This window comes from Oryzias latipes, chromosome 13, assembly GCF_002234675.1.
Source record: "Oryzias latipes chromosome 13, ASM223467v1".
NCBI classification, from domain to species: domain Eukaryota; kingdom Metazoa; phylum Chordata; class Actinopteri; order Beloniformes; family Adrianichthyidae; genus Oryzias; species Oryzias latipes.
Window position 1 is genome coordinate 18,977,597 of NC_019871.2, and position 12,455 is coordinate 18,990,051.

The 12,455-nt window shown below is 43.0% G+C and overlaps 1 protein-coding gene across 3 annotated transcripts; it reads right to left on the reverse strand.

Annotated features, from left to right (window-relative positions):
• Nucleotides 1–5,736: 5,736 nt before the first annotated feature.
• LOC105355448 (cardiomyopathy-associated protein 5-like) lies at nucleotides 5,737–11,164 on the reverse strand. 3 transcript variants are annotated; one of them, XM_023961525.1, is made up of 7 exons: nucleotides 10,586–11,164; nucleotides 10,369–10,447; nucleotides 9,837–10,065; nucleotides 9,471–9,498; nucleotides 8,879–9,004; nucleotides 8,564–8,761; nucleotides 5,737–7,350 (listed from the first exon to the last, which is right to left on the reverse strand). In XM_023961525.1, the coding sequence occupies exons 2-7, from the start codon at nucleotides 10,437–10,439 to the stop codon at nucleotides 6,851–6,853; spliced, it is 1,152 nt and encodes a 383-aa protein (XP_023817293.1). In that variant the 5' UTR covers nucleotides 10,440–10,447; nucleotides 10,586–11,164; the 3' UTR covers nucleotides 5,737–6,850. The 3 variants fall into 3 exon arrangements, with proteins under 3 accessions (XP_023817293.1, XP_023817292.1, XP_023817294.1); XM_023961524.1 differs by having other exon boundaries at nucleotides 9,837–10,447; XM_023961526.1 differs by having other exon boundaries at nucleotides 9,837–9,978; nucleotides 10,369–11,164.
• Nucleotides 11,165–12,455: the final 1,291 nt, after the last annotated feature.

Consider the following 12,455-nt stretch of genomic DNA (forward strand, 5'->3'; position numbering starts at 1 on the left):
CATTATGAACTCATAAGCCCATACCAATACTATGATTATAAAAACATCAGAGACTGTTTTGGGTTTATTCTGGCGCATGAAAGTGCGCCTTGCAGCTGTTATGTTAAAGCATGTGAGCCACCTTACGCAGCCTTAGCAAGGCGGGGGGGGGGGGGGGGGGGGGGATTCACGCGCCTCCATAGCGCCCCTCAACACCAAACCGATGATGGGCTGTTAGCACTCCATCACAGGGTGATAAGCGACACTATTCTCTTCGCTCGGTGATTCATTAAGCAGGCGAGAAGGGAGGCCAGATGTGGATTACGACTGTCTCACTGCAACCAGAGCATCCTTTGCATAAAACAGAATTTAAACTCAGCTAGAAAAAAAAATCACATGTGGAAAATAGAATGTATAAACCTTTTGTGTTTAAACTTTTGTCACATTGTAAAGGGTTTCTGGCTTAATCACAGCTTAAGGAGAGTTTTCCTCATTTCTTTTTGGAAAGGAGTGCAGAGAAACGTGTGGATCTAAACCTGCTGAAGTCAGAGAACCCGAGGAGCATCACCGCCCAATAAAATCTATTAGAGGAGCAGGATTTGGATTCTGGTCTGCAGGTGGATTTTATGATCCGGGTCTGAGCTTAATTAGAAGCATGTTGCAACCTGATGGGAGTTACAGCAAAGTGGAAGGAACGCGCAGAAGACATCATTAAATGGTTTTCTAAAAAAAAAGCCAAATCAGACGAATCCTGTGCGCGCGCCTCAAGAGTGTCTGGTGTGTTTTTTTTACCCTTGTGCCATAAATGATTTCAGCCTCCACTTATAACCATCCCTCCTGGATCTTCAGAGAGCGCGCGCGCACCCAAGGGGGCCTCATCCTGCTCAGACTGAGGCGGCGGGATAGGTGCAGGAGATTGGGTGGAAAAGTATATTTGCTAACTTTTGGTTCAAAAAAAACTGAAGCCAAATCAGACCTGTTTGTGAATTCTCTGAGCTCTCACTTTGCTTCTACTATGTCTTAAAAAAACACACGTCTCTGTCAAACAGCAAACTTCCACTTTGTAATGCCTGTTTTGCCCCAAAGATACAAATACACCAAAAATTCCAAATAAATTAAAATGCATTTTGGTCATTTTGTCTTTAGCTAAATGAAAAAAAGTAAAATGTTCCAAATGTGGATTCTAGAGGTCAGAATTCAAACACTCAACATGAATAAACATTTCAATATGCAGATGTTTTATCTGGGTTATTAACTCATGTTAAAGTATATTTATATAAAATAATCTGAAAAAGGTGTTTGTTGACTCCAAATGTCAACACTTTCAGATGTTCAAACTGTTACTAGAGTATGTTTTTTAATCAGTTGCTTGTTTATTCCAACCCAAGTCAATATTTCAATGACTTTTTATATTTTTGATTGCTGTGGGGTCGCTGAATGAATCTGGCAGACATCCTGCTCCTCGTCACAATGACCGTATTTACTCTTCGTGTTTTCGGCAGCTTGACTGGAAATGAATGTGACTCATGTTTAGATGACCAAAATGAACATTTCCCGTCGCATTCCTGCGCAGCCAGATCAAAGTCAGACTTGTGGGAGAAAAAAGGGAAATAGTTCCTGCTGATGCGCACAGCGCTGCGCACTGCTGCGCATTGCGCACGGATCTCTAAGTTCATCTGTGGTTTCACCAAAAAAAAGGAAAAAGAAAAAAACGATTCTGAAACTAAATGGAAGCTCAACAACAGCCGAACCGAACCATCTGCGGACTTTGTTATGTTGATGCTGGCGGTAGCCCCCCCGGAGTTGGGGGCTCTTTTCCACATGATTTGCAAACAGGGGAAGTCTCAGAGTCGATGTTGATTCAAACAAACGGCATCAATTTGCGGTCTTTCAAACACGCCTCCTCTTTTCACCTTCTCCTGTGTCCGAGCAGAGAGTGAAGATGGAGGAGAACCTCTCCGTCATTATGGCGAGCAATTAGCAAGCAAAAGCCATTTCTAAATACACAGCATGGGCTGGAGAGTGGGGGGCGGCTTGATTCTGACACCTCCAGAGAGACGCAGCATTTACTGACTGTTAAGGCCAAACTGTGGACAGATGCTCTGAAACACGCAAAAAAAGAAAGAGACTTTTAACAAAGGAGGGACGGCAGCTGTGGACAGCAGATCATCAAATCACCCCAAACTCCGTTTGTTAGAATCTGAGTTTATGAGGTTTAGAAGTAAATAAAAGTAAATCTGTTGATTTTAAAAATGTTATCTATTGAGAAAGTGGGACATCTTTGATTTTCAGGGATTTTCTTGAAGTTTAAATAAAAAGATGAAAGTGCCATCTAAAGGAACCACAATGCTTTGCCACATGCAATTGAAATATATACAAAATATATACAAAGGTGAAAAAAATAATAGTCTTTCCAGATGAAAATTGAATGCAGGTTTATAAGCTTTCTCCTTTTTAACTGTTCAGCCTGCAGCAAAGACGCATTTCAAAAATGAATTTATTAAGGTGTGTTTATGTGGAAATAATATGTTGATTTTACATGTAAAACTCAAAGTAATACTGACAGCTAAATATAGGCACAGAAAAAGAGACGCAGAATGTTTGAAGCTGTACTTCCACTCGCTGAAGCCCAAGTGGAACCACCAGCACGGTTAACGTTCAGAAAGCAAGAACCATCAAGCAGAAGGTGCCAAACACACATGCCACAACGGGTTATCCATCCTTCCTGGCAGACAGCCCCCGCATGCTCTGTCGGCACTTTGAAATCTGCATCACTCCAGTCTCATTTCTGTTTACAAGAGTCAAATTGCTTCCACACACTTTATTTGAAAAAAGCCAATAAATGAGGAGAATTGCAGAGCGAGCTGCAGCAAAAGAGGCTCATGCACAGCCTGGTTCACTCGCCTGCTGCACGCCTCCACGGGTAAACATCAACACAGTCATCCTGATGAGTGGCTGCAGAGGCGACTAGCTAACAAGCTTCTCTTTGACTCATTGCTTATTACTGAGTCTGACCTGCTGCTTAACTGATTTCAGGCAAGCAAGAATGAACTGACCCTCAAAGAAAACTGAGGCCACTCTCACTCCCAAACCTATGACTGCCTTCTGCTGATAGTTCCTTTGTTCCATCCATCCATCCACCCACCCACCCACCCACCCACCCATCCATCCATCCATCCATCCATCCATCCATCCATCCATCCATCCATCCATCCATCCATCCATCCATCCATCCATCCATCCATCCAGTCATCCATCCATCCATCCATCCATCCATCCATCCATCCATCCATCCATCCATCCATCCATCCATCCATCCATCCAGTCATCCATCCATCCAGTCATCCATCCATCCAGTCATCCATCCATCCATCCATCCATCCATCCATCCATCCATCCATCCATCCATCCATCCATCCATCCATCCATCCATCCATCCATCCATCCATCCATCCATCCATCCATCCATCCAGTCATCCATCCATTTTCAGAACCTTCTGAATCCCCTTTGAGGTCACTGGGTTGCTGGGGCCTATCCCAGCAGCTGTTGGGCGAAGGTAGGGTTCATCTTGGACAGGTTGTCAGTCTGTCACATGGCAGTATCACCCACAATCCTAGGGATGTCCCAGGTTGAAGCTGTAAACCGCAAACGTATTTGAGAATCCTCTGAATATCAACGTTGTCTGGTCAAATCTGCTGCCCCCTCCCTTTATGTGAGCAAACTATGTCCCCTCATTTCCTCCCCTGTCATTTTCCAGAACCAACCTGATAAGAAAAAGGATCTGTGGATCAGCACACATGGTCTGTTCCAGGACCCAAACCGTTTCAGATGTCATTCTTCAAAGCTACAGAAAAGCAGGTCTGAGATTTCACAGGATGTTCATTCATCCCGTGAGCACCCAGCACGCTCAAATGAAGGCACCTCCACCTGACAGACCTCCAAATTTAAGAGCTATCCGATTGATTGGTCTTTGGAAAGACTCTGAAGACTCATTTTGGGGTTCATCAGTATTGGGCTTATAAGGGCACATAAAGAGGGGGCACATGTAACATGATGGGGTAATAATAACACTATTTCGAGGAAGACCGCCTGTACATTTAGGGAGGTGTGGGATTTCAATCCTATGAGGAGAGCCAACATGATGGAGTGATAAGTGATCAGAGAACCAACAGGCTGAGCTGGAATTCCAACACGGAGATGTGAGGTTTCTGACGTTTGCAGCAGGATGTTGCAGCTTTTTTACAAGTCTGTGGTGGGGAGTGCAGTTTTATATGCAGTCATCTGTTTGAAAGAAGCTGAAGAAACACATGAGGACGAGTGTGAAATGTCTCCAGACTGCCAGAGGCAAAGTTGCTAAGATGAATGCTCCACATGACCGACAGAACCCGCTGAGACAGAACAGACTGTGTATTGGCAAGAGTCTGGTGATATGACACATATCATGATACACACTTCACAACACGATATAGATGGTAGCAGAGACAATGTAGAATTACTTTTTTGAGACTACAACTTGGAAAAAGTATTGCATCTTTAGGATGATTATTTAATCATCAAAAAATAAAGCTGTAAAACAAACATTTTGCTTCTACAACAGCAAATCTATAGCGCTTTTATTTGAAAAAATTATGGAATAATTTGTCATTACTCAACATTTTCTGGTTTCTACAACAACATTTTTTTCTGTACATAAACTATTTCTTTTAGCAAATCATTATAAATCAAGAGCCAGGAAAAAGATCATATTTGTGATGTAGAAAATACACAGGGTGGGCCACAAGCTTTATGCTTCGCTCCATTGTGATGCATCCACCTTCAGGCGACTAGATCCATGTACGTCTTTGTTTTCCTCATCTGAGCTGGAATCTGGCTCCCAACTGTACAAATGGATAACTCCAGTCACAATTTTTGTTGCACTGCTTATCTTAGGTTGGGGTGTGGGGCTTTAAGCTTGCAGGAGAGAGTGTAAACAGGGAGCTCTCAGCGACAGGAATGTCCCAACAGTCCCACCCATAACTCAGAGGAGAATTTCTACTGAACGTCCTGCTGCTCTGCAGAAACTATGTCTCAGGAAATGACAGTTTTTAAAAACGTTGGCTAAAAACCTCATAATCATAATTAAAAGACCACTGGGAACGTTCTTACAATGGATCAAAAGATGATCGGAGAGGAACTTTAACCAATGAGGCTCTTTAAGTATGATTTAGAAAATAAAGTGCTACTTGTTTCCAACTCTTCTAAAATGTACTTTTGTGTATTCAGCAAATAGCTGCTAATCAAACAACCAAAGAATCAATGAATAATCTCCAATAATCTTGCTTGTTTCAGTTCTAACTGAGACATGTAGATATCATAGAGCTGTGGAACAACAACAGCAGATTTATCAGGAAACATCTACTGACAGATTTTCTTTTTTGATGCAGATCTTAAGTTCAATGTGCTTCCAAGTAGTGGTTGAAAGTTTTGGTGGAACAACAACAGTAAGATCCTGAACTAAATGTTTGCTTATAAATAATTAACAAAAAACTGTTTTGGTAGTATTGTATTAAAGTAAATATTTCATTTGTTGCCCAAAAAAAATATTGCAACATTTTACAGAATTGTTTTTTTTTCCTACACCTCTAGTAGAGACGATCAGAAGATCAGTGTGAAATGGCTTTCTGCTCATTTAGTGAGTAACAAAAGGAGAAACTGAATTTACAATTATTCGCGTTCATTATGATGAACTTCAGAGTTGCTCTGGAAAAATTAAAACATTAGTCCTAAACACGTTTATTTTTCCTCTGTTTGAGGGCTTGTTCTGCTGGGCTTTTCTGTTTTCTCCAGACTGACAGGTCTCGGGGTCATATGTACTCAAAGGAGGTTAAATGAACTCCAACGTCCCACTCTGCTGCCATGTTCAAACACCTCTGCGGGGAAACAAAGGAGTCTCAACTCACTGAGTCAACGGCTTTCACTCTCATAAAGTGCTTAAGATCAAGTCTGATCATGTCCCCGCCACTCTGTTGGCTCCCCTGATCTGTCACCAAGTCTTTCATTCCGGTTACACATTTTTTCCTGGTGCCTCTGTTCCAGTTATTGGTGTCAAACTTGCATTTCTACTAAGCACCATAAAAATGATTGGTCTAATCATCTGATTTACTGTGTTTTCCTTCTTTTGAGGCTTTTCAATGAGACTTAAAGTGAATTCAGTCTGAGCCAAAGCAGCTACTTGGCATGAAAGCTGGGAGGAATCCCTCTATTCATTTTTTCCCATTCATCACCCGCTGTCGTGCATGCTGTTTTCTCTTTCTCCCTCTGTTCTTCTGCCCTCTCCCACTTGTTTGAAGTCCCCGAGAGCCCTGCGGTTTCCCAGGGGTCAAAAAGGCCAGCGCAACTGTAGTATCGAAGAAAGGCCGCGGGATAGTTGTGTGCTGCCACCTGTTCCTCCTGTGTCAACAGCGCCGGCCGGCGTTGCTGTGCACGGACCTCGCCATCTCACCCCTTGTTTCCTCACTCAAGCACCAAAATGCACGAGGGAGGAGGAGCCTGCACATCCACATGGAGAAAGTTGTTTTTTCTACGGTGCAGACCCCCTACTGTCCAACAACTGTCACACGGTGAAGTCCCACTGCCAAAAGCCCACCCTCTGCCTACACTCCACTTGGCCAAGGGTCCGCTCTGGCTTAAGCTCAGACCAGTGGGGGTCCTTCAGCTGTGAGAAGAAGCTGCGTCTTGGGGAGAGAGTCAATTGCAGGTCCGGGTTCAAGCAGAGAGTGGAAATAGGCCACTGAAGTCTTTCAAGTTGAAAAATTAGCCTTTAAATGACAGCAGAAGATCAAACCGCTTGGAGCTGTGGGCGGGATCCCGGGTTCCATTAGAAAGGAACTTTTACAAGCTCTTCTCATTCGATTTTACTTTCCTTTTTGTTCGTCGCTCCACTTCAAAACGGGGAATCTGGCTCGAGCTGGAGTCACGCAGGGCCAAGTTCTCAAACTTTCGAACTGCTCTCTTCACCAGCAAGAAGGGGACATCTTTGCACCACCAACCTCCGCTGGGTGCAGAAGATGCCCTGTAGGCTGAGTCTTTACATAGAAACACATGAGGGGGAGGCGAAAGTCCACAGCGCACTTTCAGCCTGCCCTCCCCAAGACCTAAAGCTGGTCGCACTCCAGGAGGCTGAAAACGAGTGGGCAGTGTGGCGAGATGCTCCTGGGTCAAGGGGTTATGGAAGCTCAGGATTCCCCCTCCCAGGTTGAGGAAGACTCCTATGGTTTTGATCCCTGGTGGGACAGAATAAACTGGCTCGTCACATCCATCATACACCGCAGAGAAACACACGCCATTCCTTTGCAGCCACCAGCCGCTACAACCATCCAATGAGCAGACCCCTGAGGAGACAGAGACAGCCTTCCTGAGTGGATGGAAAATGATTTTCTCTTAAAGAAGCAAAAACAAACTCCATTCAAATCACACAAAAAGACCTCTGAAGCATCCTTCATCCACTAAGAGAAGCATTCTTAATGTTAAAAAAGTAAATATAATTAAAGGCGCGAATGGCATTGCATGGCCCAGAGTGCCCCTTTTAAACTGCCCTCACATTCCCCTCTGCCTCTGCCAGCCTAATCAGAGCTGGACGTGAAAAACGTTGCTTTTATTTCCATAGCAATCATTTTATTATTTGGTCGTCCAGGGGGGGATGAACAGGTCTATGTAATTTTGAGCAAGCTTACATTTCTGGATCTCCTTGACAGCAGAGGGTTTTTTGATAACCACCTTCCTAATATAGCCATGTCGTATGTTATTTAGTTTTGTTCAGCTTGAGTCCTGGACTTGTGTGTTAAATTTTCACAATATTCTAGTAAAAAATGTACGAACAACACGGGACCGTTAACATATTCTTGCTCTCCATGGAAACGCCACTCAAAATGCATCTTCCCAGTGATGCTCGAGGAGTTAGGAGGTGATAGATTGAAATCTGTAGGAAAAGTTTCAAATTGTAGAAGTTACTGAAGGAGATTTTTTAAAATTAAAGATGTAAGCTGCTTTCTGAGGTTAAAAGTCATGGACTAAATAATTAAAAAAAAATCTTTCTTTGTTTTACTGTTGTTTTACTTGATGTTACTGTTGCCATTTGTTCATGTATCACAAGTTATATCCCCATATCGCGAGTTTTCCTCATATCGTGTAATCGTAGTCTGCAGGTCACAGAGCCCAAGTCAGCTTTGAAACACACTATTGAGCAGCATAATCACACCTGAGTTCGGGCAATAAAAGTCATAAGAGAATTATGTCTGAAAATAAAAACACACAAATCCAATTACACAACTAAGACAAAAACCAAGTTAAAGGTCACGGAAGGTACAAACTGAAAGACATTTTCTGGTATTTCTAATAAAAAAAAAGCTGCTGTTTGAATGGTTGCAGATCAACCATCCTGTAAGTGTTGCTATCCAGTGGGTCGGTTTTATGAGGAATACGAACGCGCGTGCTCACAGCCCGCGTGCGTGTTTGTTTTACTTAAATAGGCTTTGGTGCCTAACAGCGCAGCTCTCTGCAATTCGGAGGAAACTGGCAACAACCGAAACCAAATCCCGGATTTACCGAGCCGGTAGATGGAGCTGTTGCACACGTCCACCTCCCAGTAGTACTGTCCGCGTGCGATCGCAACATCAGAGCACACCTGGCCGAGGCGCGTGCGGCCCTGCAGAAGACTGTCTCCGTGGTGGCTCACTGTGAGGCAGGAACTGGAGAGGTGGAGGGATGGAGGCACACATGAAGGGTCCAAAGAGAAAAACAGGCCTAAAACGGGACGGAACAACACCGGGACTCACCACACGGTGAATTAAACAAAACAAAACAAAACAAACAAAAAAAAAAATATTTGGAAAAGTCTCATAATGATGAGGGAAACCATACCAAAGACGGACTGCTCCATTTCCTTCTCCTGCAGCTCTACAGCGCCATCTAGTGTCGTCTCCGCGGAATTGGCAATTGAGGACTGTTTTCCAGACTCCACCACAGATGTGGATTTTAACGGATAGACTGGAATAAAAAAAATCCTATTTATCACATTTTAGCATCAGCATATTACTATAGAAACACGCTGCTATAATAGCGGCTTTATTTTAGAGAAGACTTGGGTATTTTCAGCGTAAATTGTCCAAAGATATCTGTCTATTATATGTAAGGGTTGATTGGAAATACTGGGTCTCATAAAACAGTTCAAGTAAACATGCAGCTTTGTTAAAAATGCAAATAATACTTTGTTTTAATGCAAAAGAACTATCAAAATTTAGATCAAGTTTTGTGTCTGTTTCATAAAATTAGAATTAAAAGGTTTCGTCATGAGATTTGAAAGGTTTCCTCAAAGGTTTCCAAATGACCCCATCTTGACCTTTTTTATTATTTTAAATTCCAAACATTTACATTTAAGTTTCAGCCCAGCAAATCTACTCTGACTGTGTTTCCATTAGATTCAGTTTCATTTAAATCAGCAGAACATACTCACAATCGGAGCGGGCGTGGGATGCACCTTCCTGAAAGCAGCATTAATGAGGCAAGAAAAATGCAAAAAAGAAAAATTCCAAAAATGTACATTTATTTTTTGTCATTATGTTAGTCCACACTTGGATAAATACCTAATAGTAGAAATGTGTTAAAAACAGGACAACTTTTTTTCTCTGGTAGTCAGGAGGATCACATTTTTCTGATCTGCACATAAATCATAAACATCTTGACATCATAACATTACAAGGATCCAAACATAGAACCAGATTGGACTCATTCTAATTTTTTGAATAAGACATAAATAATACAAACCATAAATGTTTTTTTCTTTGGTGTTGTTGTTGCTGTAAATGTCATCGCAGCTTACCTTTGCATTGTGAGGGCAATCTTCAGGTGAGTCATCTGAGAAGCCCATCTGTCTGCTGACATGCTCAGACCTTAATGAAGGATGTTTAGGAAGACAGGAAGTGGCACATCCCCAGCTCCAGCACGGCAGCTCCACATAGCGTCTACAGCAGGGGCATAGAATGGAGCAGACAGAGAGCAGAGCTTCACGGCAGCACGATCCTGTTGGTCCTCCAGCTGCCACACACCTGCTACACATGGTGTGAGAGCATGGCAAAATCAGGACGGTGTCGCATTCTTGACGGCAGGCTGGACAGACGGGAAGATGCTGCAAAAGTTCCATGCTATTTCTCTTTTCTGATCCGGTTAAGGTCCCACATCCAGCAGGTCTTATTATGGAAGGGCTTTTAGGATATCTGTCTATGCTTTTGTTCAAAGATCTCAGCTACAGTATTGGGATAAAATAACCAAAAGGTTTTGTTTGTGTGTAATAATCCTGTCTTTACATTTCTTTAATTCCTGTGGACCTTATCCTCACTAAACAGAAAGCAAACCTTGTTGATGCAGAACCCTCGTCCATCCAGAGAAGAGACAAAGAGGACCCCTCATGTGGTTCCAAAGGCATTTGCTCCCCTGGAGGAAAAAAATCAGATATTCCCTTTTATTTCTCAAAAAAGATGTGGAAAACATGTGAAGAGGCAAACAGGTTCTCTTGATGAGCGGCCTCGCCTGCATCACATCTGTCGAAGGAGAAAACGTAAAATTACTCACAAGATAAAAAGACAGACAGAGAGAGAGAAGAGGCCGTGCTGTTGCTTGGGTGTTACCATGGTGACGAGTGCTTGTGTGGAGGAGCAACTACAAGATAATGTGCTGTAAAGGGCTCTCATGCACGCAAACGCACACACACATCGACATTTTAACAACGGGGTCATTGAAGCCATGCAGAAAGAAAAATGACCCTTTGACAGCAGAGGGATGACGGTACTTTTCATCATCTCTCAATCTCAATTCTCAGCATCCTGAGGGGAATTCAGCAACAAGTTTCAGCAGAAGATTTAGAGGTTTAGACGTTAGAGAATCCTCCAAAACAGAAGGAAAGCCCAGAGCTGAAGTGAGAAGCAAAAAAATAATCTCTGAATAATTTCTAGAGCTCTGAGCATTCTTTAGTTTGTGTCGTCATGTGATGTTTTAACTGCAGGTTTCTTAGGAAAGCATTATTCTGCAGACTAACAGTTTCAGAACCTCCATTGTGAGTCTTTGACCGTCCCCACAGACCACAAACTCCCGGTCTTTCCCATGAATTGTAAGTAAGGGGGTTTGCCGCACACCAGGACACATGCAGGGCAAAATGAGGCCACACCAAGCCCTAAAAAAACAAAACACATTTTTAATACGAAACTTCTACACTCCTGCCCCTCTCTGTTCAGATAATGGTTTGTCACACAGAGTTGGTAAAAAAAACTTCTTCCACATCAACTGGATCTTCATTTGGCTCTCACGTTGTGTCCATAATCTCAACAACAGAGATGTTCACTCATTCACCAGCTGCAGGATCTTGTGAGGGGTCACAAGGGCTGCCGGAGCCTATAACCCAGCTGGGAAAGGCCAAAGGCATCGCAGGGTTACACGATGACATCTCACAGTCCACCTGAAAAGCTTGTTTTGGACTGTGCGAGGAGGCCAGAGCACCTGGAGATTATCTTTGCATGCATGGGGAGAACATGCAAACTTCACTGAGAAAAGATCACTGAGTGTGATGTCATCCACACAGCAGAAAAGGGTTTACTTTTGGCTCCAACCAAAAGAAAGTCAATTTAGTCACCCTTCATCGCAAATACAGACGACGGCGTGTTGGAGACAGAACTCGTCTGTAAACAGTGGTCCTGGTCTGTGTCATCGTTTCTATGGCAACCACTCCCATCAATCAGGAGTGAGCTTGTTTGAAGTCCACACCCCTACCACTTGAAAGAGGGCTACATGAAATCTGTCAATCCGACATTTCAAATGTTGGATGTGGGGGCCAGCAGGCTCCACCTACTTTAATTGAGGCATCTGGTTGGTTTGTTTATGACTGAAATAACCTCATCCATTCATTCATCTTCTAAACCCGGGTTGTCCCTTTCAGGAAGGAACCAGCTGTGACATGAATTGGAGTCAGCTAACCTCTTCAGTTGAATCGTGCAGCAACCACACACACGCACACGTACACACACACCCCCCACAGACACACACCCACACACACACACACAGATGATGGCGCAAAATAAAAAACTTTAAGTAAAATAGAAATGAAGTGTCTATTATTTTTGATTTTAATTTTTATCAAGCCCTCATGCAGGACGGATTTCCATTGTCACAGGAAAACATTGCACAAAAGTAAAATCCTGTAACGTTGTCTATTTAAAAACAAATAGCAGCTTTCAGTCATGTCTTTCTGAAATATGAGTGGGTGTGTGTGGAGGGGGGGACAGTATCTGTGTCATGGTTAGTTAGAAATTAAAAACTTTACATTCATGGAACACCTGTTTCAGTGTGGACTAAAAAAAGCTTTGGTAAGAAGAGGATGACACACGCTCAGCGACAGTTTAGACAAGTTCAGACAAAGTCGTCGTAAACGTATCTCAATCTGGAATGGTAT